The sequence below is a fragment of the Eptatretus burgeri genome, chromosome 1, assembly GCF_056783735.1.
Source record: "Eptatretus burgeri isolate ZD-2024b chromosome 1, Ebu_testis_v1, whole genome shotgun sequence".
NCBI lineage: Eukaryota > Metazoa > Chordata > Myxini > Myxiniformes > Myxinidae > Eptatretus > Eptatretus burgeri.
Genome location: NC_140961.1, coordinates 164,381,014 through 164,402,384, shown reverse-complemented (window position 1 = coordinate 164,402,384; position 21,371 = coordinate 164,381,014). Strand labels below are relative to the sequence as shown.

At 57.7% G+C, this 21,371-nt stretch overlaps 1 protein-coding gene across 3 annotated transcripts in view; it reads left to right on the top strand.

Moving 5' to 3' along the window:
* Nucleotides 1-228: 228 nt before the first annotated feature.
* Nucleotides 229-21,371, top strand: part of LOC147035920 (nonsense-mediated mRNA decay factor SMG7-like) — an 86,386-nt gene continuing 65,243 nt past the window's right edge. For all 3 annotated transcript variants that reach the window (XM_085848464.1, XM_085848474.1, XM_085848484.1), the window contains exons 1-5: nucleotides 229-381; nucleotides 1,767-1,798; nucleotides 16,009-16,126; nucleotides 18,256-18,388; nucleotides 18,627-18,801. In XM_085848464.1, the coding sequence (XP_085704590.1) occupies nucleotides 359-381; nucleotides 1,767-1,798; nucleotides 16,009-16,126; nucleotides 18,256-18,388; nucleotides 18,627-18,801 (481 nt within the window). In that variant the 5' untranslated portion in view covers nucleotides 229-358. The remainder of the gene's footprint in view (nucleotides 382-1,766; nucleotides 1,799-16,008; nucleotides 16,127-18,255; nucleotides 18,389-18,626; nucleotides 18,802-21,371) is intronic.

The following is a 21,371-nucleotide window of genomic DNA, read 5'->3' as shown; positions in this document are numbered from 1 at the left end:
AGCACGGCTCGGCGATTATTTTGAAGAAGAAGCGCTGCCCGTGATTATTTTAAGGAAGAAGAAGAAGAAGGGTGTCTCGTTGATTAATTTGAAGAAGAAGAAGAAGCGCTGACCGTGATTATTTAAAAGAAGAGGAAGAAGAGTGTCTCGTTGATTAATTTGAAGAAGAAGAGGCGCGGCAGGCTGATTTCGAAGAAGAAGAAGAAGAGGAGGAGGAAGAAGAAGAGGCAAGGGGGGGGGGCTGTCGATATTTTCGAAGAAGAAGAAGAAGAAGAAGCGGCGTTTATCCGTGACGATTGTTGGATGTCGATTCCGTGGGCCGCTGCTCAAGTCATGGCGCACGGTTAGCATCAACACAATGAGCTGCGTGAATTTCATGCGGTGAGGACTCGGTTCGCCTTGTTCCCTCCACTATGGCAGCGTTTTCCGTGTCGCTCCGTCTCGAAGCGTCCGTAGTTTGTGAGAATCACCCACCGGGGCTTTAGGCCTCTGAGCCCACGGTGTTTCCTGGGAGCCTGACCGGGTTGTCGGCGACTTCTCCCCTCGCGAAACCGAGTCTCACTGGATGCTTTCACTTCGTGCCTTCGTCTTTTTTGTTGTTGTCCTATTGTCCCTTCCTGTGTGATTCCTTCAGCTTCATCGATGCGTCAGGCACGGCACGGCACACACATGTACTACACGGGTCTAAGGTCGGGGGTAATCTTGGGCAGTGATGTTTTACAGAGTTCTTTGTCCCCACAATAGTCCTCCTTTCTTCCTTGTGCTCTCGCCGTGTTGTCCCGCGTTGTCCCGCGTTGTCCCGCGTTGTCCCGCGTTGTGCCGCGTTGTCCCGCGTTGTCCCGCGTTGTCCCGCGTTGTCCCGCGTTGTGCCGCGTTGTGCCGCGTTGTGCCGCGTTGTCCCGCGTTGTCCCGCGTTGTGCCGCGTTGTGCCGCGTTGTGCCGCGTTGTCCCGCGTTGTCCCGCGTTGTCCCGCGTTGTCCCGCGTTGTCCCGCGTTGTCCCGCGTTGTCCCGCGTTGTCCCGCGTTGTGCCGCGTTGTGCCGCGTTGTGCCGCGTTGTCCCGCGTTGTCCCGCGTTGTCCCGCGTTGTCCCGCGTTGTGCCGCGTTGTCCCGCGTTGTGCCGCGTTGTGCCGCGTTGTCCCGCGTTGTCCCGCGTTGTGCCGTGTTTGTCCCGCGTCGCGCCTTGTTGTGCCGTGTTGTGCCGTGTTGTCCCACGTTGTGCCGTGTTGTCCCGCGTTGCGCCGTGCCGTCCCGCGTTGCGCCGTGTTGTCCCGCGTTGTGCCGCGTTGTGCCGTGTTGTGCCGTGTTGTGCCGTGTTGTGCCGTGTTGTGCCGTGTTGTGCCGTGTTGTGCCGTGTTGTCCCGCGTTGTGCCGTGTTGTCCCGCGTCGCGCTGTGTTGTCCCGCGTCGCGCCGTGTTGTCCCGCGTTGCGCCGTGTTGTCCCGTGTTGTCCCGCGTTGCGCCGTGCCGTCCCGCGTTGCGCCGTGCCGTCCCGCGTTGTGCCGTGTTGTCCCGCGTTGTGCCGTGTCGCGCCGTGCCGCGTGTTGTGTTGTCCCGTGTGGCTTCCTCACGGCTCGTCCTCCAGTTATCTCCACTGTCTCCTCAATGTCAGCTTGAACGACCCTCTTCAGTGGCGGAAACGTGTCGCCGCCCAACCGGCGTGCTGGTCTAGTGTGTGGTGAAACTGAGCAGAAAAGATTACAGTAGTCCGAGTGATGACGATGTTATAGTCTGTAACTCGGAGTGGTGCATTGTGCGTGTTTTCCAGGCAAGCTGAGGCACTCAAGGCTGACATGGCAGGTGAGTTGTCTTGAACACTGTTTTTTGTCACCTTGTATCGCTATGATCCGTTTCACTGTGTGATCACGCTGAAGTTGCACGATCCAGTCAGAGGCAAGCAGGGCAGAGCTGTCTCACCTTGGTGAGCAGGCAGAGCAGGTCAGACCCGCATTGTCTTGGCAAGCAGGGCAGGGCAGAGCCGCGTCTCACCTTGGTGAGCAGAGCAGGTCAGACCCACATTGTCTTGGCAAGCAGGGCAGGGCAGAGCCGCGTCATGCCTTGGCGAGCAGAGCAGGGCAGATCCGCGTCGTGTTTTGCAGAGCAGAGCCATGTCGTGCCTTGGCGAGCAGAGCAGAGCAGGGTAGAACCGCGTCGCGACTTGGCGAGCAGAGCTGCATCATGCCTTGGCCAGCCGCGTCACGCCTTGGCGAGCGGAGCGGAGCGGGGCAGCGCCGCGTCGCGGCTCTGCTCTGCCCCACTCTGCTCTGCCCCGCTCCACGCGGCTCTGCCCTGCCCTGCCCTGCCCCGCTCCGCGACGCGGCTCTGCCCTGCCCCGCTCCGCGACGCGGCTCTGCCCTGCCCCGCTCCGCGCGACGCGGCTCTGCCCTGCTCCGCGCGACGTGGCTCTGCCCTGCCCCGCTCCGCGCGACGCGACGCGGCTCTGCCCCGCTCCGCGCGACGCGACGCGGCTCTGCCCCGCTCCGCGCGACGCGACGCGGCTCTGCCCCGCTCCGCGCGACGCGACGCGGCTCTGCCCCGCTCCGCGCGACGCGACGCGGCTCTGCCCCGCTCCGCGCGACGCGACGCGGCTCTGCCCCGCTCCGCGCGACGCGACGCGGCTCTGCCCCGCTCCGCGCGACGCGACGCGGCTCTGCCCCGCTCCGCGCGACGCGGCTCTGCCCCGCTCCGCGCGACGCGGCTCTGCCCCGCTCCGCGCGACGCGGCTCTGCTCTGCCCCGCTCCGCTCGCCGAGCCGCGAAGCGGCCCTGCCCCGCTCGCCGAGCCGCGACACGGCTCGGCTCTGCCCCGCTCCGCGCGACGCGGCTCTGCCCTGCCCCGCTCCGCGCGACGCGACGCGGCTCTGCCCTGCCCCGCTCCGCGCGACGCGACGCGGCTCTGCCCTGCCCCGCTCCGCGCGACGCGACGCGGCCCTGCCCCGCTCCGCGCGACGCGACGCGGCCCTGCCCCGCTCCGCGCGACGCGACGCGGCCCTGCCCCGCTCCGCGCGACGCGGCTCTGCCCCGCTCCGCGCGACGCGACGCGGCTCTGCCCCGCTCCGCGCGACGCGACGCGGCTCTGCCCCGCTCCGCGCGACGCGACGCGGCTCTGCCCCGCTCCGCGCGACGCGACGCGGCTCTGCCCCGCTCCGCGCGACGCGACGCGGCTCTGCCCCGCTCCGCGCGACGCGGCTCTGCCCCGCTCCGCGCGACGCGACGCGGCTCTGCCCCGCTCCGCGCGACGCGGCTCTGCCCCGCTCCGCGCGACGCGACGCGGCTCTGCCCCGCTCCGCGCGACGCGACGCGGCTCTGCCCCGCTCCGCGCGACGCGGCGCGGCTCTGCCCCGCTCCGCGCGACGCGACGCGGCTCTGCCCCGCTCCGCGCGACGCGACGCGGCTCTGCCCCGCTCCGCGCGACGCGACGCGGCTCTGCCCCGCTCCGCGCGACGCGACGCGGCTCTGCCCCGCTCCGCGCGACGCGACGCGGCTCTGCCCCGCTCCGCGCGACGCGACGCGGCTCTGCCCCGCTCCGCGCGACGCGACGCGGCTCTGCCCCGCTCCGCGCGACGCGACGCGGCTCTGCCCCGCTCCGCGCGACGCGACGCGGCTCTGCCCCGCTCCGCGCGACGCGACGCGGCTCTGCCCCGCTCCGCGCGACGCGACGCGGCTCTGCCCCGCTCCGCGCGACGCGACGCGGCTCTGCCCCGCTCCGCGCGACGCGACGCGGCTCTGCCCCGCTCCGCGCGCCGCGACGCGGCTCTGCCCCGCTCCGCGCGACGCGACGCGGCTCTGCCCCGCTCCGCGCGACGCGACGCGGCTCTGCCCCGCTCCGCGCGACGCGACGCGGCTCTGCCCCGCTCCGCGCGACGCGACGCGGCTCTGCCCCGCTCCGCGCGACGCGACGCGGCTCTGCCCCGCTCCGCGCGACGCGACGCGGCTCTGCCCCGCTCCGCGCGACGCGGCTCTGCCCCGCTCCGCGCGACGCGACGCGGCTCTGCCCCGCTCCGCGCGACGCGACGCGGCTCTGCCCCGCTCCGCGCGACGCGACGCGGCTCTGCCCCGCTCCGCGCGACGCGACGCGGCTCTGCCCCGCTCCGCGCGACGCGGCTCTGCCCCGCTCCGCGCGACGCGACGCGGCTCTGCCCCGCTCCGCGCGACGCGACGCGGCTCTGCCCCGCTCCGCGCGACGCGACGCGGCTCTGCCCCGCTCCGCGCGACGCGGCTCTGCTCTGCCCCGCTCCGCGCGACGCGGCTCTGCTCTGCCCCGCTCCGCGCGACGCGGCTCTGCTCTGCCCCGCTCCGCGCGACGCGGCTCTGCTCTGCCCCGCTCCGCGCGACGCGGCTCTGCTCTGCCCCGCTCCGCGCGACGCGGCTCTGCTCTGCCCCGCTCCGCGCGACGCGGCTCTGCTCTGCCCCGCTCCGCGCGGCTCTGCTCTGCCCCGCTCCGCGCGGCTCTGCTCTGCCCCGCTCCGCGCGGCTCCGCTCTGCCCCGCTCCGCGCGACGCGGCTCCGCTCTGCCCCGCTCCGCGCGACGCGGCTCTGCTCTGCCCCGCTCCGCGCGACGCGGCTCTGCTCTGCCCCGCTCCGCGCGACGCGGCTCTGCTCTGCCCCGCTCCGCGCGACGCGGCTCTGCTCTGCCCCGCTCCGCGCGACGCGGCTCTGCTCTGCCCCGCTCCGCGCGACGCGGCTCTGCTCTGCTCTGCTCTGCCCCGCTCCGCGCGACGCGGCTCTGCTCTGCTCTGCTCTGCTCTGCCCCGCTCCGCGCGACGCGGCTCTGCTCTGCTCTGCTCTGCCCCGCTCCGCGCGACGCGGCTCTGCTCTGCTCTGCTCTGCCCCGCTCCGCGCGGCTCTGCTCTGCTCTGCTCTGCTCTGCCCCGCTCCGCGCGACGCGGCTCTGCTCTGCCCCGCTCCGCGCGACGCGGCTCTGCCCTGCCCTGCTCTGCCCCGCTCCGCGCGACGCGGCTCTGCCCTGCCCTTCCCTGCCCCGCTCTGCACGACGCGACGCGACGCGGCTCTGCTCCGCTCTGCCCCGCTCTGCGCGACGCGGCTCTGCTCTGCCCCGCTCTGCGCGACGCGGCTCTGCTCTGCCCCGCTCTACGCGGCTCTGCTCTGCCCCGCTCTGCGCGACGCGGCTCTGCTCTGCCCCGCTCTGCGCGACGCGGCTCTGCTCTGCCCCGCTCCGCGCGACGCGGCTCTGCTCTGCCCCGCTCCGCGCGACGCGGCTCTGCTCTGCCCCGCTCCGCGCGACGCGGCTCTGCTCTGCCCCGCTCCGCGCGACGCGGCTCTGCTCTGCTCTGCCCCGCTCCGCGCGACGCGGCTCTGCTCTGCTCTGCCCCGCTCCGCGCGACGCGGCTCTGCTCTGCTCTGCCCCGCTCCGCGCGACGCGGCTCTGCTCTGCTCTGCCCCGCTCCGCGCGACGCGGCTCTGCTCTGCTCTGCCCCGCTCCGCGCGACGCGGCTCTGCTCTGCTCTGCCCCGCTCCGCGCGACGCGGCTCTGCTCTGCCCCGCTCCGCGCGACGCGGCTCTGCTCTGCCCCGCTCCGCGCGACGCGGCTCTGCTCTGCCCCGCTCCGCGCGACGCGGCTCCGCTCTGCCCCGCTCCGCGCGACGCGGCTCCGCTCTGCCCCGCTCCGCGCGACGCGGCTCCGCTCTGCCCCGCTCCGCGCGACGCGGCTCCGCCCTGCCCCGCCCCGCTCCGCGCGACGCGGCTCCGCCCTGCCCCGCCCCGCTCCGCGCGACGCGTCCGCCTGCCCCGCCCGCTCCGCGCGGCAGCGGCCCCGCCCTGCCCCGCCCCGCTCCGCGCGACGCGGCTCCGCCCTGCCCCGCCCCGCTCCGCGCGACGCGGCTCCGCCCTGCCCCGCCCCGCTCCGCGCGACGCGGCTCCGCCCTGCCCCGCCCCGCTCCGCGCGACGCGGCTCTGCCCTGCCCCGCCCCGCTCCGCGCGACGCGGCTCTGCCCTGCCCCGCCCCGCCCCGCTCCGCGCGACGCGGCTCTGCCCTGCCCCGCCCCGCCCCGCTCCGCGCGACGCGGCTCTGCGCTGCCCCGCCCCGCCCCGCTCCGCGCGACGCGGCTCTGCGCTGCCCCGCCCCGCCCCGCTCCGCGCGACGCGGCTCTGCCCTGCCCCGCCCCGCCCCGCTCCGCGCGACGCGGCTCTGCCCTGCCCCGCCCCGCTCCGCGCGACGCGGCTCTGCCCTGCCCCGCCCCGCTCCGCGCGACGCGGCTCTGCCCCGCCCCGCTCCGCGCGACGCGGCTCTGCCCCGCCCCGCTCCGCGCGACGCGGCTCTGCCCTGCCCCGCCCTGCCCCGCCCCGCCCCGCTCCGCGCGACGCGGCTCTGCCCCGCCCCGCCCCGCTCCGCGCGACGCGGCTCTGCCCCGCCCCGCCCCGCTCCGCGGCTCTGCTCCGCCCCGCTCCGCGCGACGCGACGCGGCTCTGCCCCGCCCCGCGCGACGCGGCTCTGCCCCGCCCCGCTCCGCTCGCCGAGCCGCGACGCGGCTCTGCCCCGCCCCGCTACGCTCGCCGAGCCCGACGCGGCTCTGCCCCGCCCCGCTCCGCTCGCCGAGCCGCGACGCGGCTCTGCCCCGCCCCGCTCCGCTCGCCGAGCCGCGACGCGGCTCTGCCCTGCCCCGCGCGACGCAACGCGGCTCTGCTCTGCTCTGCCCCGCTCCGCTCGCCGAGCCGCAACGCGGCTCTGCTCTGCCCCGCTCCGCGCGACGCGGCTCTGCTCTGCCCCGCTCCGCGCGACGCGGCTCTGCTCTGCCCCGCTCCGCGCGACGCGGCTCTGCTCTGCCCCGCTCCGCGCGACGCGGCTCTGCTCTGCTCTGCCCCGCTCCGCTCCGCGCGACGCGGCTCTGCTCTGCTCTGCCCCGCTCCGCTCCGCGCGACGCGGCTCTGCTCTGCCCCGCTCCGCGCGACGCGGCTCTGCTCTGCCCCGCTCCGCGCGACGCGGCTCTGCTCTGCCCTGCCCCGCTCCGCTCCGCGCGACGCGGCTCTGCTCTGCCCCGCTCCGCGCGACGCGGCTCTGCTCTGCCCCGCTCCGCGCGACGCGGCTCTGCTCTGCTCTGCTCTGCCCCGCTCCGCGCGACGCGGCTCTGCTCTGCTCTGCTCTGCCCCGCTCCGCTCCGCGCGACGCGGCTCTGCTCTGCTCTGCCCCGCTCCGCTCCGCGTGACGCGGCTCTGCTCTGCCCCGCTCCGCGCGACGCGGCTCTGCTCTGCTCTGCGACGCGGCTCTGCTCTGCTCTGCTCTGCCCCGCTCCGCTCCGCGCGACGCGGCTCTGCTCTGCTCTGCCCCGCTCCGCTCCGCGCGACGCGGCTCTGCTCTGCCCCGTTCCACGCGGCTCTGCTCTGCTCTGCCCCGCTCCGCGCGACGCGGCTCTGCTCTGCTCTGCCCCGCTCCGCGCGACGCGGCTCTGCTCTGCTCTTCCCCGCTCCGCGCGACGCGGCTCTGCTCTGCTCTGCCCCGCTCCGCGCGACGCGGCTCTGCTCTGCTCTGCCCCGCTCCGCGCGACGCGGCTCTGCTCTGCTCTGCCCCGCTCCGCGCGACGCGGCTCTGCTCTGCCCCGCTCCGCGCGACGCGGCTCTGCTCTGCCCCGCTCCGCGCGACGCGGCTCTGCTCTGCCCCGCTCCGCGCGACGCGGCTCTGCTCTGCCCCGCTCCGCGCGACGCGGCTCTGCTCTGCCCCGCTCCGCGCGACGCGGCTCTGCTCTGCCCCGCTCCGCGCGACGCGGCTCTGCTCTGCCCCGCTCCGCGCGGCTCTGCTCTGCTCTGCCCCGCTCCGCGCGGCTCTGCTCTGCTCTTCCCCGCTCCGCGCGACGCGGCTCTGCTCTGCCCCGCTCCGCGCGGCTCTGCTCTGCCCCGCTCCGCGCGACGCGGCTCTGCTCTGCCCCGCTCCGCGCGACGCGGCTCTGCTCTGCCCCGCTCCGCGCGACGCGGCTCTGCTCTGCCCCGCTCCGCGCGGCAGCGGCTCTCTGCCCTGCCCCGCTCCCGCGCGGCGGCTCTGCCCTGCCCGCTCCCGCGCGACAGCGGCTCTGCCCTGCCCGCTCCGCGCGGCAGCGTGTCTGCCCTGCCCCGCTCCGCGCGGCGCGGCTCTGCTCTGCCCTGCCCCGCTCCCGCGCGGCAGCGGCTCTGCCCTGCCCCGCTCCCGCGCGGCAGCGTCTGCCCTGCCCCGCTCCGCGCGGCAGCGGCTCTGCCCTGCCCCGCTCCCGCGCGGCAGCGTCTCTGCCCTGCCCCGCTCCGCGCGGCAGCGGCTCTCTGCCCTGCCCGCTCCGCGCGACGCGGCTCTGCCCTGCCCCGCTCCGCGCGACGCGGCTCTGCCCTGCCCCGCTCCGCGCGACGCGGCTCTGCCCTGCCCCGCTCCGCGCGACGCGGCTCTGCCCTGCCCCGCTCCGCGCGACGCGGCTCTGCCCTGCCCCGCTCCGCGCGGCTCTGCTCTGCCCCGCTCCGCGCGACGCGGCTCTGCCCTGCCCCGCTCCGCGCGACGCGGCTCTGCCCTGCCCCGCTCCGCGCGACGCGGCTCTGCCCTGCCCCGCTCCGCGCGACGCGGCTCTGCCCTGCCCCGCTCCGCGCGACGCGGCTCTGCCCTGCCCCGCTCCGCGCGGCTCTGCCCTGCCCCGCTCCGCGCGACGCGGCTCTGCCCTGCCCCGCTCCGCGCGACGCGGCTCTGCCCTGCCCCGCTCCGCGCGACGCGGCTCTGCCCTGCCCCGCTCCGCGCGACGCGGCTCTGCCCTGCCCCGCTCCGCGCGACGCGGCTCTGCCCTGCCCCGCTCCTCTCGCCGAGCCGCGACGCTACGCGGCTCTGCCCTGCCCCGCTCCGCTCGCCGAGCCGCGACGCGGCTCTGCTCTGCCCCGCTCTGCCCCGCTCGCCGAGACGCGGCTCTGCTCTGCCCCGCTCGCCGAGACGCGGCTCTGCTCTGCCCCGCTCGCCGAGACGCGGCTCTGCTCTGCCCCGCTCGCCGAGACGCGGCTCTGCTCTGCCCCGCTCCGCTCGCCGAGCCGCGACGCTACGCGGCTCTGCTCTGCCCCGCTCCGCTCGCCAAGCCGCGACGCTACGCGGCTCTGCTCTGCCCCGCTCCGCTCGCCAAGCCGCGACGCGGCTCTGCTCTGCCCCGCTCCCCTCGCCAGAGCCGAGACACGACGCGGCTCTGCCCCGCTCCGCTCGCCAGAGCCGCGACGCGGCTCTGCCCCGCTCCGCTCCCCAGAGCCGCGTCGTGTCGCGGCTTGGCGAGCGGAGCGGGGCGGGGCAGAGCAGAGCCTCCTCTCCCTCTTCCTTCACAGTGTGGACCTCAAACATCTGGGGCCTTCGCTCAACATTGACACATCTTTCCATTCAGGTTGCCACTGACAAAGCAGACATAATCTACTTCACAGAAACATTCCGCCTTCAAGACGTGTCTGACTCCCGAGTGGCTCTCCCTGGTTACTCCCTCCTCCAGCATGACAGACCTGAGCCTCGTCCTGGTGGAGGAGTTGCTCTTTTCATCAAAGACTCCATTCCTCACTCACCATGCATGTCCCTCTCTCTCCCCCACACCCCCAGGAATACCACTGGCTATGGCTTCCCCTCCACACCCACCTCTGTTTTGTGGACAATACAACACACATATACACGTCATGACTCCATTTACATCTCGCTCTCTGAAAACATGGATCAACTTCCATCTTCTCATCCAAACTCTCTCTTCCTCTTATGTGGTGACTTCAATTGCCATCATGCCAGTTGACTGGGTGTGGGTATCTCTCACCTGTCATTGCACTTCAGGAAAAGACTTCTGTGATTCATTGGGACTGACACAATCGGTCAACTTCCCGACCCGCATCTCAACCAATGGTACTCCATCTCTTCTGGATCTGATTTTGACAAATTTCCCTGAAAATATCTGCTGCTCTTCCTTTGCTCCAATCGGTTCTTCTGACCACATGCTTGTCAAAGTGGACATCTCTCTGGTTGTTATTAGAGAACCACCTTGGTGCTGTCGAGCCTGACATTCCACTCAAGCTGACTGGCAGGGTCTCCAAGCAGCCATCAAACATCAACACTGGTCTCCCATCTCTACTTTCTCCACCATCAATTCGTTCTGGGAATTCTTTCAAAGAAACTTGCTCTCTCTCTCTCTCTCTCTCTCATGCACAGATTTATCCCCTTTCGTCTTCAGTTGTCCTACCCTTCCTCCCGCCCATGGTTAACTGAATCTTGTGCTGTGCCAGTTGTCCTGAAACAACTTGCCTTTGCCTCATGGAAAGCAAACCCAACTGATTGTAATCTCAGTTCCTTTCATAAAGCTCAGAACAAGTGTGTATCTACCCTCAGCAGAGCCAGAAAACATCTTTCTCAGCTCAAGTCTGAACTCTCAAACCTCTCTCCCTCCTCCAAATCCTGGTGGTGTATAATAAAATCTGTTTCTGGTGTATGTTCCCCCTCTATCCCCTCCCTTACCTCAAATGGCGACACTGCTGATACAGCACGTGAAAAGGCTGAATGCCTAAACTCGGTTTTTGCTTCCAAATCTTGTGTCCTATACCCATTGCTTTCTGTACCCACCTTACTCAGTCGCACCCAACTGTCCTTGGACTCTGTGTCCTTTTCTCCTCACAACATGGAGAGCTTGCTGTCAAACCTTGACTCGGATTCTGCAACCAGACATCAAGCCAGAGCCATATCCCGAGACATATCATGTGCTTTTGACACGGTCTGGCACCCTGCCCTGCTCACCAAACTTTCTTCCTATGGGATCCAAGGCCATCTCCACTCATGGCTCGCAGACTTCCTCTCCTGTCACAGCCAAAGTGTGGCCCTAAATGTAGTTCTCTCATCCCCTCTTCCTGTCCAGGCTGGAGTTCCACAATGCAGTGTTCTGGGCCTTGTTCTTTTTCTGGTTTTCCTCAATGATCTCTCAGACTCTGAAAAGTCTTCTTTATCTCTTTGCTGATAACTCCACCCTCTGCCGAACCATCTGTCATCCCTCAGACCGATAAGCAGCAGCTTCTTCACTCTCTACAGATCTGGGTAATATCACAAACTGTTCCAACACGTGGAACATGTCTTTCAAACCTGACGAATCTCACACTCACTGTCTCTCCGAAAGGACCATTTTGACCCCCCCCCCCTCTCCATCTACTTTCTCAACAATCCTCTGGAAGAGGCCCTTTCATTCAAGCTTCTGGTCTCGCTATCTGCCATGATCTTTCCTGGGAAAGCCACATTTCCAACCTGCCCTCCGAAGGCAGTCGCCGACTGGGCATCCTCCATCGTGCAAAGTCCTTCCTCAGTCCACCTGAGCTCCTGACCACATACAAAGCTTTCATCCGCAGCCTGATGGAGTACTGATCTGCCCTCTGGGCTGGTGCTCACTTTTCTCTGCTTCACGCTCTGAAAACCAATGCATTTATGATCATTGGTATCTCCCTTGAGGAGGTTCAGTTTTTGGGCTTCTCACTCTCCGCAGGCAGGTCGGTGGTCTTTCTGTCTTCTTCCATTTACTTTCTGGCCTTACCTTCTCCCCCCGCTCTGTCTGAGATATGTCCCCCCCCCCCCATATTTCTGGAGGGCGTTCAAGGTCTACCAGCAACTCCCTTATGGTAAAGCTACCAATATAAAGAATCACTGCTCACCTTCACTCTTTCATTCCTCTTTTTTCCCCACCTTTGGAACAAACTTCCACACTCTCTTCAATCCCACTCTTCCCTCCAGGCCTTAAAAAAAGCTGTTCACCACCATCTCTTTTCTTCCCCCATCCAAAATCACGATCTTTTTCTACCTCCGTTAATCCACCCCAAACCCACATCCTTCAAATTCCCTGCTTTCCTTCCTGAAAGTCCCTGTCATGTGAAGACCTGATGGTCCCTATTGTGTCCATGTTGTTGACCCTGTGTACCCCGCTCCATCCCTCTCCCTTCCACAGATCTTCTCATGTCTCTGTTCCCCACTACTTTGTCCTCTCTCCCGCCCCTCTTCTCACATGCTCCCCTTGTACGTTGTGTGTGTTAGCTCTCATATGAGCCTAGACATTGTGTTTAAAAAAAAAAATCGAAGTTTATTTTGAGTACTATACAAAGGGGATGTGGACATGCTTTGCATTTTGGGATATTCTAATTTAGTTGTGTGTTCGATTATGGAAACGTAATTGTGGCCAAATAGTTCAATTGCTTTTTCATTGATGCAACTGTGAGATGAACACGTTGCAGCTATCTAAAAGGTCCCCTGACATGCAAAAGTACTGAAATTTCATTTATATATGTCCTAGAGGAGTTTTTCATCGTGATTTCAGATCTGACAATGTTTTTTCACAATACTCATTCTGTAAAATGTAAGGTTAAAAAAACAAACCTCTTCGGGAACACCCCTAAAAATTCTCCTGAAAGGGGCGTAACCCACATGGCGTCAACTACAGGATGACAAAGGCTGCATGCTCATTACTCGGGTTGGTGGTTTACGTGATTCTATTGGCTTTGTGTGTTTCCACATTTGATTGGTCGACTCGATCGCTTCGTTCATTTCTGCTTTTAAAAAATCGAACATTTGTTTTGAATAATGGATGACATGGACTTTCACTTGTGTGGTAACGACAGTGAGTGTGAGAGAAATGGAGGATTTTCGTCTGAATCACATGGAGAATTATCGGATAACATAGTCGCGGGAGGTGAAGTTCAGCCAGCTGGAAATGAAGTACGGCCTTACCAGTTCGAGCCCGAAGCCGGACAAGCAGAGAAAAATGGCGATGAAATTCCCTGAGTTCATGATGATCGGGAGGACATCAAAGGAAGACTCGGAAATAACAACTGGTTACACTAAATCCTATTCGTAATTCAATAATGTAAATTCGACTTGCATACTGCTTGATATCAGAAATATTTTAGTGAGGTGACGTGAATAGCGCAGCGGACATGTTGCTCCGCGGCGAATTAATCACAAACTAGAATGGGCACTCAGTGGAGCACATACCTTCGCCAACGCTACATTTTGCCCCCCCCCCCCAGAAACCGTTGATTGTGAGGGTATTTAATCCCATACCACATCTGCCATCTCATGTGTGTTATGATGGCTTAAAAACATTAAATTTCCTGCTGTTTGACACTGATTCACGTACATTGTACAATTTCTGTATGAACTCCCTGACCTTTTTGGGTGTCGGTGTCAAGTCAATCTGATGACAACTGGTCACATTATAAGAAATCAAATATTACACATCACAGGATAGGGAATTGAATTCGAAACATTTTGAATCTACTTACATGCAAATTGTATAAGAATTATACATAATTATACATATAAGACCGCATTATGATAATTAAGGTCGTTGACCCCCCTGACCTTTGACCCAAACCGTTAACAAAGGTAATGACGTCATTGTGTCATTTCGTATATCACAAGATTGGGCATTGAATTCACATTTTGGCATTGGTTGCATGCAAATTGGATAAAAATCGACCGCACTATGGCAAAATGACGATTTTGACCTTTTCATGACCTCGACCTTGACCTTTGTACTCTTAATTTTGTAATTGGTATCAGAGTGTGGGGAACAGAACAGTCAACATTTTAGTGTTTGTTTCATGCAAATCGGATAAGAATTGACTGTTATGACTAAAACCGCACATTTTGCAATGTCATGACCCGCCCTGGACTTTGACTCCCAACCGCTAATAAGGGTTATTACGTCATTGTGTCATGTCACATATCACAAGATGGGGCATTGAATTCTGAACATTTTTGGCATTAGTTGCATGCAAATTGGATACATATTGACCACGCTATGGTAAAAAGACGATTTTGACCTTTTCATGACCTTGACCTTTGACCCGATCGCTCCCAAAATCTAATCAAATGGTCCTCGGATAATAACCAATCATCCCACCAAATTTGCTGCGATTCAGTTCAATACTTTTGGAGTTATGCGAATAATAAACAAACAAACACACATATTCATAAATAAATAAATACACAGCGATCAAAACATCAGCTTTGCAACAAAGTTTGCGAAGGTAACAAGGCCGGCGCATGTCATCGGCTGTATCTCTCCGCGCATAAAACTAAGCTATCTCGCTGTCAGGATACGATGAAAACTTGTGTGCAGAACACACCTTGTGACACAATTGTCTCGAGTAGTCCGATAAATCTGACGTTCTGTTGCATTTTTATTTATTTTATTCCTACTGTCGTCATGTAGCACCAGTAGAAAACAATGAAAAAAAGAGAATAATAAAAGGAAGCTACAGCACGTCAGATTTATCGGCCTAGTCGGACGGACGACGGATTTGTCGGACGGACGACGGATTTGTCGGACGGACGACGGATTTGTCGGACGGACGACTCGGACGGACGACTCGGACGGACGACTCGGACGGACGACTCGGACGGACGACTCGGACGGACGACTCGGACGGATTTGTCGGCCGAGTCGGACGGACGACAGATTTATCGGCCTCGTCTAACCAGTGTTTTTCAACCGGGGTTCCCCGGAACCCTAGGGTTCCGCAAGAGGTCGCTCGGGGTTCCGCGAGAAACAGTAATAAATCGGCTAATGTATTTTTGATTAGTTTTTGTTTGATTTAATATTCGTAATTTTACTATACACGTACGGCATATTGTTGGAAACTCCTTGGTTATTATAGTAGAGGCTTCAACCTCTTATATTATTTACAATTATAACAACCATAGGGAATGTATTTAACGATGTCTATATGGCGTCAGTGTGAAACCGCCCTCACTGGTTAGTGGAAGTCCTGTACATGGCGGATTTGTGTATCATTGAGTGACTGACTCAAGTACGGGACGCATGCACGGTGTTCATCTATCTTCTCTGTGCTTCCTAACGCGAAGTCTCTCTCTCTCTCTCTCTCTCTCTCTCTCTCTCTCTCTCTCTCTCTCTCTCTCTCTCTCTCTCTCTCTCTCTCTCTCTCTCTCTCTCTCTCTCTCTCTCTCTCTCTCTCTCTCTCTCTCTCTCTCTCTCTCTCTCTCTCTCTCTCTCTCTCTCTCTCTCTCTCTCTCTCTCTCTCTCTCTCTCTCTCTCTCTCTCTCTCTCTCTCTCTCTCTCTCTCTCTCTCTCTCTCTCTCTCTCTCTCTCTCTCTCTCTCTCTCTCTCTCTCTCTCTCTCTCTCTCTCTCTCTCTCTCTCTCTCTCTCTCTCTCTCTCTCTCTCTCTCTCTCTCTCTCTCTCTCTCTCTCTCTCTCTCTCTCTCTCTCTCTCTCTCAAGGTTCGTTCTTCTGTTTCCCTTTATTGCTTCAGATTTATTTGTTTAAGTTTTGTTTGTCAAGTTACATGAGGTATGATTTTTTTTCTTTTTTTTTGATTTAATTTTTTTTTTTTGTGAATTAAAACCTTGGTGTGAGGTCTCATAAACGAGCAGTATTTTTTTTTTTCATTGCCAATAAATTTGACAAAAAGGGGGTCATTTTTTTCCTTAAACCAGGTATCCGAAAAATACATATTTACCACGTGAACTACGATAACAATATAAAAGAGCTAGATATTAATAATGGTATATAATAATTTTTATGCAGGGGTTCCCTGAGACATGAAAACTATTTCAAGGGTTCCACAAGTGTTAAAAGGTTGAGAAACGCTGGTCTAGACTAGAGATCTCGAGTCAATCCACTCTGTGCGAGTTACTGTATATGACGTCACGCTGTGATTCGCTGGTCAACTTTTTTAGGGGCGGGGCATAGCAAGTTGTGAAAAGCACAATAAATGATCGAAATATTGCTCTAATTATCCCATTTTTGATTTAAAAAAAAAAAAAAAACGTGGGTGATTTCTTCACTCGGAAGGTCAAGTTAATATATAAATAACCAGAAAGTTTTGCATGTCAGGGGACCTTTAAGCCTTCCCTGCTCTTATGGGTATCAATGCTGCGTAATATTGTATACTTGACTGGTATGATGCTACCGTCTTTTTTTTTTTTGTCTATTTTATATAACCTGTCTGCCTGATGTTGGTATCAAACTTGATGTTTGAGAAATGATTGTTGATCAAGTTATCAAGCGTGCTGTTATTTTGATTTGCTGAAATATGCTCGCTTCTAGATACAGCTCTTGGTGCTGCCGATGTCTGGACCTCTCGGCAAAGTCTGCAGGATGTTTACCAGAAGATGCTGGTCATTGATCTGGAGTTTGCTTTGGATAAGAAAGTGGAACAAGACCTGTGAGTTTTCTTGTATGACTGATTCTGTTGGTGGCTTGAGTGGTAACACAAACCAATTTGTTTTAGTGCAATTGCATAATCAGGAATATTTTTTTTACTATGATCAACAACATTTGTGCTATTGGCGAGCGGTGCCTGGAGTGGCAGAGCCGCCGAGCTCACTGGCACCAGCAGTGCCAGAAGCTGCTGGTGTCAAAATAGTATTTAGCTTTGTAGTTCTGAGTCATTTTCATGCATTTTGTGTTGCTTACGTGTACGAGTCCAAGTGATGCTGTTGTTGATGCTGTTGAAGTACGATTATATTGTTGCGGCTGTGCAAAGTCTGCACCATTCCGAGGCAATGGCATTCAACTTATAGCAATACCAAGACTGTTATTTCATCACTTTTCATTTAGTTGGCTCTTTCCACATGTCTGATGGGTACATGGGACAACATGCGTTGTATCGGGCTTTTAGATTGGTCCTCAATCCCGTATTCTTTCACTTATTTTACTTCCCTTTATTTCACACACGCACCCCCATGCATGCACATCACGGGCAGGGCAGTGGAGTCATGATATGCCATTGCATCCCCATTCAAACCTTGCGCCATTTCCTGTTCAAAAGACATTCTATAAACCAACCGACGCCTCATCTCAGACCCTCTCCACGCTCACTACAACGCTATAACCCTCACCATAATTCTTACAACAACTTTTTTTAAATCCCCACAACAACCTATGCCCGACCTCTTCACCACAAATGCCATAACCGTGACCAACCATTTCAACCTCCTCACTGAAATTGCCCTTGCCACTCCCAGCACTTCAACACCTTCAGCACAAATGCCACAGTGTCAGTTAGTCGGTTTCTTGAGAACCTCTTGAGTAGAATCTCTTCGTGCTTCCTCCAGAGCCTTTACTGAGCCGAGCGTCTTCAAAGCTGAGAGGGCAGCACAACCCAGTGAGGTGATCAGGGTGGAGCGACCATTGCCGGGGTTGTTGCTAGGTCATCGGCGATTGGCGTTGACGGCATTCCAGTCATTAGCCAAACATTTACAGACTTTCTCATATGTGTCCCATTAAATTGTCTTCTCACGCATCTTTTTCTCCCATCTATGTCTTGTTCACTAAAAGATTACCGAATCGCACCTTTCACACCTTCCTCTTGCATCACGCTGCACCACATCTTTTCACCTCCCACTCATGCACCATAAACACTCCCAGTTTTCTCCCTCCCCCCCCTCCCCCTTCCTAAGCTATTAGGTTGCTTCGGTCCATCGACTGCGCCCGGTACAAGGAGGTTGCTTCCACATCAACTGCTTCTCCTCTTGTGTGTGTGTGTGTGTGTGTGTGTGTGTGTGTGTGTGTGTGTGTGTGTGTGTGTGTGTGTGTGTGTGTGTGTGTGTGTGTGTGTGTGTGTGTGTGTGTGTGTGTGTGTGTGTGTTTTGGCGCCTGTTATGTGTGACATCAATTAAGATTGTCGAAGTTTATATCGGGGTAACTCTACACTGTGTGTCTCTTCTCAGTAACTTTATTTATTTTGCTGCATTCATGAATTCCTTGCTTTCCCCTGCTGTAACATTTTGTGAATAAACCCATTACTATGTCACATAACTCTCCTTGCCCTTGCTTGTAATATATTGCTTTTGTTATGAATGTACCCAGCCCATTTTGTCATTTCCTTCATTGGTCCAGCATGGTCCGCACATCAGCTTCACTGGGAAGTTCTACCCCAACAATGTGTTTGTTAGCTGGTGCACACTTTGCAGCAACGCTTGGCTGCACCTGATATGAGAAGTTCAGTGCAAGTACGCATCAAGGGCACGTGACCCTAATTGACTGACCGTCCTCAAGTAAGGTATTATGCGAAGTAGTGCAACCCTGCCCATGTTGGCCGAGCCAATTGGCGTTCGTGGTTGTCTAGCAACCTGCCTGTGCACGGAGTTATCTGTGCCCGGCGGCCTCAGGACCGGTCATTCTTGAGAGACCCGAGCACTCCCCCCTCATACCAAGCCTTGAAACCCAAGTCCGCAACAATATCTTCATGAGGATTTCTGGTGTGAATTAAAAACTCATCTGGAAACTCATTCAAGTTATCAAACCTGCCATGTGTTTTAATTTATTTTTCTTTTTCTTCCATTACTTCAGCTGGAATTTTGCTTTCAAGAACCAGATCACATCCCTGCAGAGTCAGGCCAAGAACCGTGCTAATCCCAATCGTGCAGAAGTGCAGGCAAACCTGGCTCTCTTCCTGGAAGCTGCCAGTGGTTTCTACACACAGGTGGTTATCAAAACCTGCCGCTTTGAATGTTGAACATCAAAATTGCTTTCTCCAGAACGTAATTCGTAGTAGTTATAAAGTCAATACTAATCGTGATTTAATCAGTTAATTGTTATTAATGGCTGTTCTACAATATATCCACATAACGAGGGAGAATAGAAATGCTGTACTTGGTTGCTTCTTCTTCTTCTTCTTTCTTTCATTCTTAGCCACTTTGCCTTCCTATTCTTGACCCCAGCTCTTGCAAGAGCTTTGTGCGGTATTTGACGTTGACTTGCCAGGCCGTGTCCGTGCATGCCAGTTGGGCCTGCTGGTTAGCCCTGTACTGGTGGCTGGTTCTGATGTTGTGAGGCCACAGCCCAATTCCTGCCTCTACATCTGTCAACATTGTCTCGTCCACCTCGGGGACATCGGTAATTAACACACATTGCACTCTGTATTAAAAAGGTAATTTATATGAACTATTTAGCTGTTTATAAAAGTTCCCCAAGTGGTGATGCCTTTGTTTTGAGTTTGAAGCGCATGTGTGCATTCACTTGGATATTGCAGTTGGACACTTAAACCAAACCTTTATCCTTACCTTTTGCACCTAATGGCCACTGTTGCATATTTAAATGTCTTCTTTGGGTTTTTGTATTTTGCCACGACCCAAACATTTCCTTTTCCTTTTTGGCTTTATCCATATGAAATGCCTTTTTTATTTGTTTGAATACTCGAGAATTCGAGCTGGAACAATGCTGCCAATTTGTGGCAGATTCGAGGCTTAGGTTTGAGACAGTATTTGGTCATGTGTTTCCTTTCCCTGTTTGTTTGGCTGATTTTATTTATTTATTTATTTATTTATTTATTTATTTATTTATTTTGTGGCAGTACAAATCTCAAGGTTTTTTGGTGTACCACTGAAGATTAAATTGAACCATATTGCACTTTTTTAGCGCATTGCAAATGCATGTTATTCGAGTTTGGAGTTCTCCGTCTCGCATCCAGGGATTTATGTCCAATGCATCATCCAAATGGTCGTCAAAATAGGAAAATAGATTTTTCACACTGTTCGTTTCTTCTTTCTTTAAAATATATCCCTCATGCTCTCAAAAGACCTTGTTGACCCTTGAAGGTATTGTTTGCATCATGTCATCATTTGGACATATTACACTGGGGAACAAAGTTTTTGTTGCATTGATACCAGCACTTGATCTTACCTAATTTGAGTGTGCTGAATTCATATCTGAAGTTAGTTTCTCTCTGTAAGCTCAAGACTTTTTGCAATCCACCATTATCAACATTTATTTGGTAAGTGACAATTTGTATTAAAAGCAAATTTATATTAAACATATATTTTGACATAAAGACGATAGGTGATTCAGAACAATTGATAAGGATGGAATGCAAAGTTCAAATAGGTCCTATTCAGGCAAGAATTTGCGCTTGTAGCTCTTGCATTTGTGGACTTCCACAGGGCAATATCGTTTGATGCTCCAGCAATAGTCTGCCATCATATTTTTGTCCCATCGTCATGAGGTCCTGATGGAAGCGCTCTCCCTGTTCCTCACTTGCAGCCTCAAGGTTCTCAGGGAATTGATCAAGGTGACTATTCAGGAAATGGAGCTTGACACTCATGTTGCACCCAAGATCGCGAAAAGCCAACAGCATTCGAGTAACCAGAAACTCGTAGTTATCTGCCTTTTTGTTACCAAGAAAGTTTTGTATAAATGCGACGAAAGAGAGCCACGCTGTCTTCTTGTCATTCATCTTCCTTACAAATTCCTCATCACGTACAAGGGCACGAATTTGAAGTCCATTGAACACACCTGCTTTAATCTTCTCGAAAGACAAAGCAGGAAAAGCAGAAACTATATGTTGAAAACATTCACCATCAGTACTCAATGCCTTCACGAACTGTTTCATCAAGCCGAGCTTGATATGGAGTGGGGGAAAAATGATCTTCTCTCGGCTGACGATTGGGTCATTCACAATGTTTGGCATGCTTGCTTCCAGAGTTTCACGGATGAGCCACTCCTTTTGGATCCAGTGTTTCTCTCGAGCTCGGCTGTCCCACATGCAGAGAGAGCATGGAAACTTTGTGAAGCCTTTCTGTTGACCAAGGAGAACGTTGACCATTTTCAGGTGCGTACAAATGATCCAGTTGTGCTCGTGATATTTGAGTACGTCAATGACCATTTTTATGTCATGTTGTTCTCGCAAATGCACTGAGTGACCAACTGGAACCGCTCCATAAACATTGCCATTGTGCAACAGAATACACTTGAGGCTGCACTTGGAGGTATCCAGAAATAATCGCCATTCTGTTGGATTATACGAAGTAACACCTAATTTCCTGAGAAGACCTGGGATATCGTGGCAGTAAACAAACTGCTTGTCTTATGAGAAAAAGGCGACAAAGATCTGGTCCCGCTTTCGGAAATATGAAACATTTGCGGAGTGGGCAAGTAGATTTTTTTTTTCTTGCAGCCTGGAGGCTAATACCTCAGCTGCTTTCTTTGAGAGCCCCAAATCACGCACCAAGTCATTCAATTCCGGTTGGCTAAACTGCTGAGGGGCTGATGACTGTTTGGTTATCAGATGAGGCTTCGGATTCTGAAACCATTTCTTGAAGGCCGTCATCACGACCCTCGTGCTCTTGCTGATCATGTTCACCTCCTTCATCTTCAGATAAGACAAAACCATTAAAGACTGGAACGGGGAGTTCCTCATAGTGTGGAGTAGGTCGAATTGCTGAGGGAATACAGGGACAGGAGATCTTTTGCCAGCTTTTCTTGCCGATACCCTTTGTGTTGACCAGGCAAAAATAGCAGTCAGTTACGTGCTCCTTGGGTTCTCGCCAAACCATGGGAACTCCAAAAGGCAAACCCTTTCGTTTTCCTTTTGTCCAGTCACGAAGCATTTCCTCACAATTATGACATGCAATATGAGGAGCCCATGTCTTGTCTTGATCGCCAAGGGGAACATCAAAATAGGCTTTATA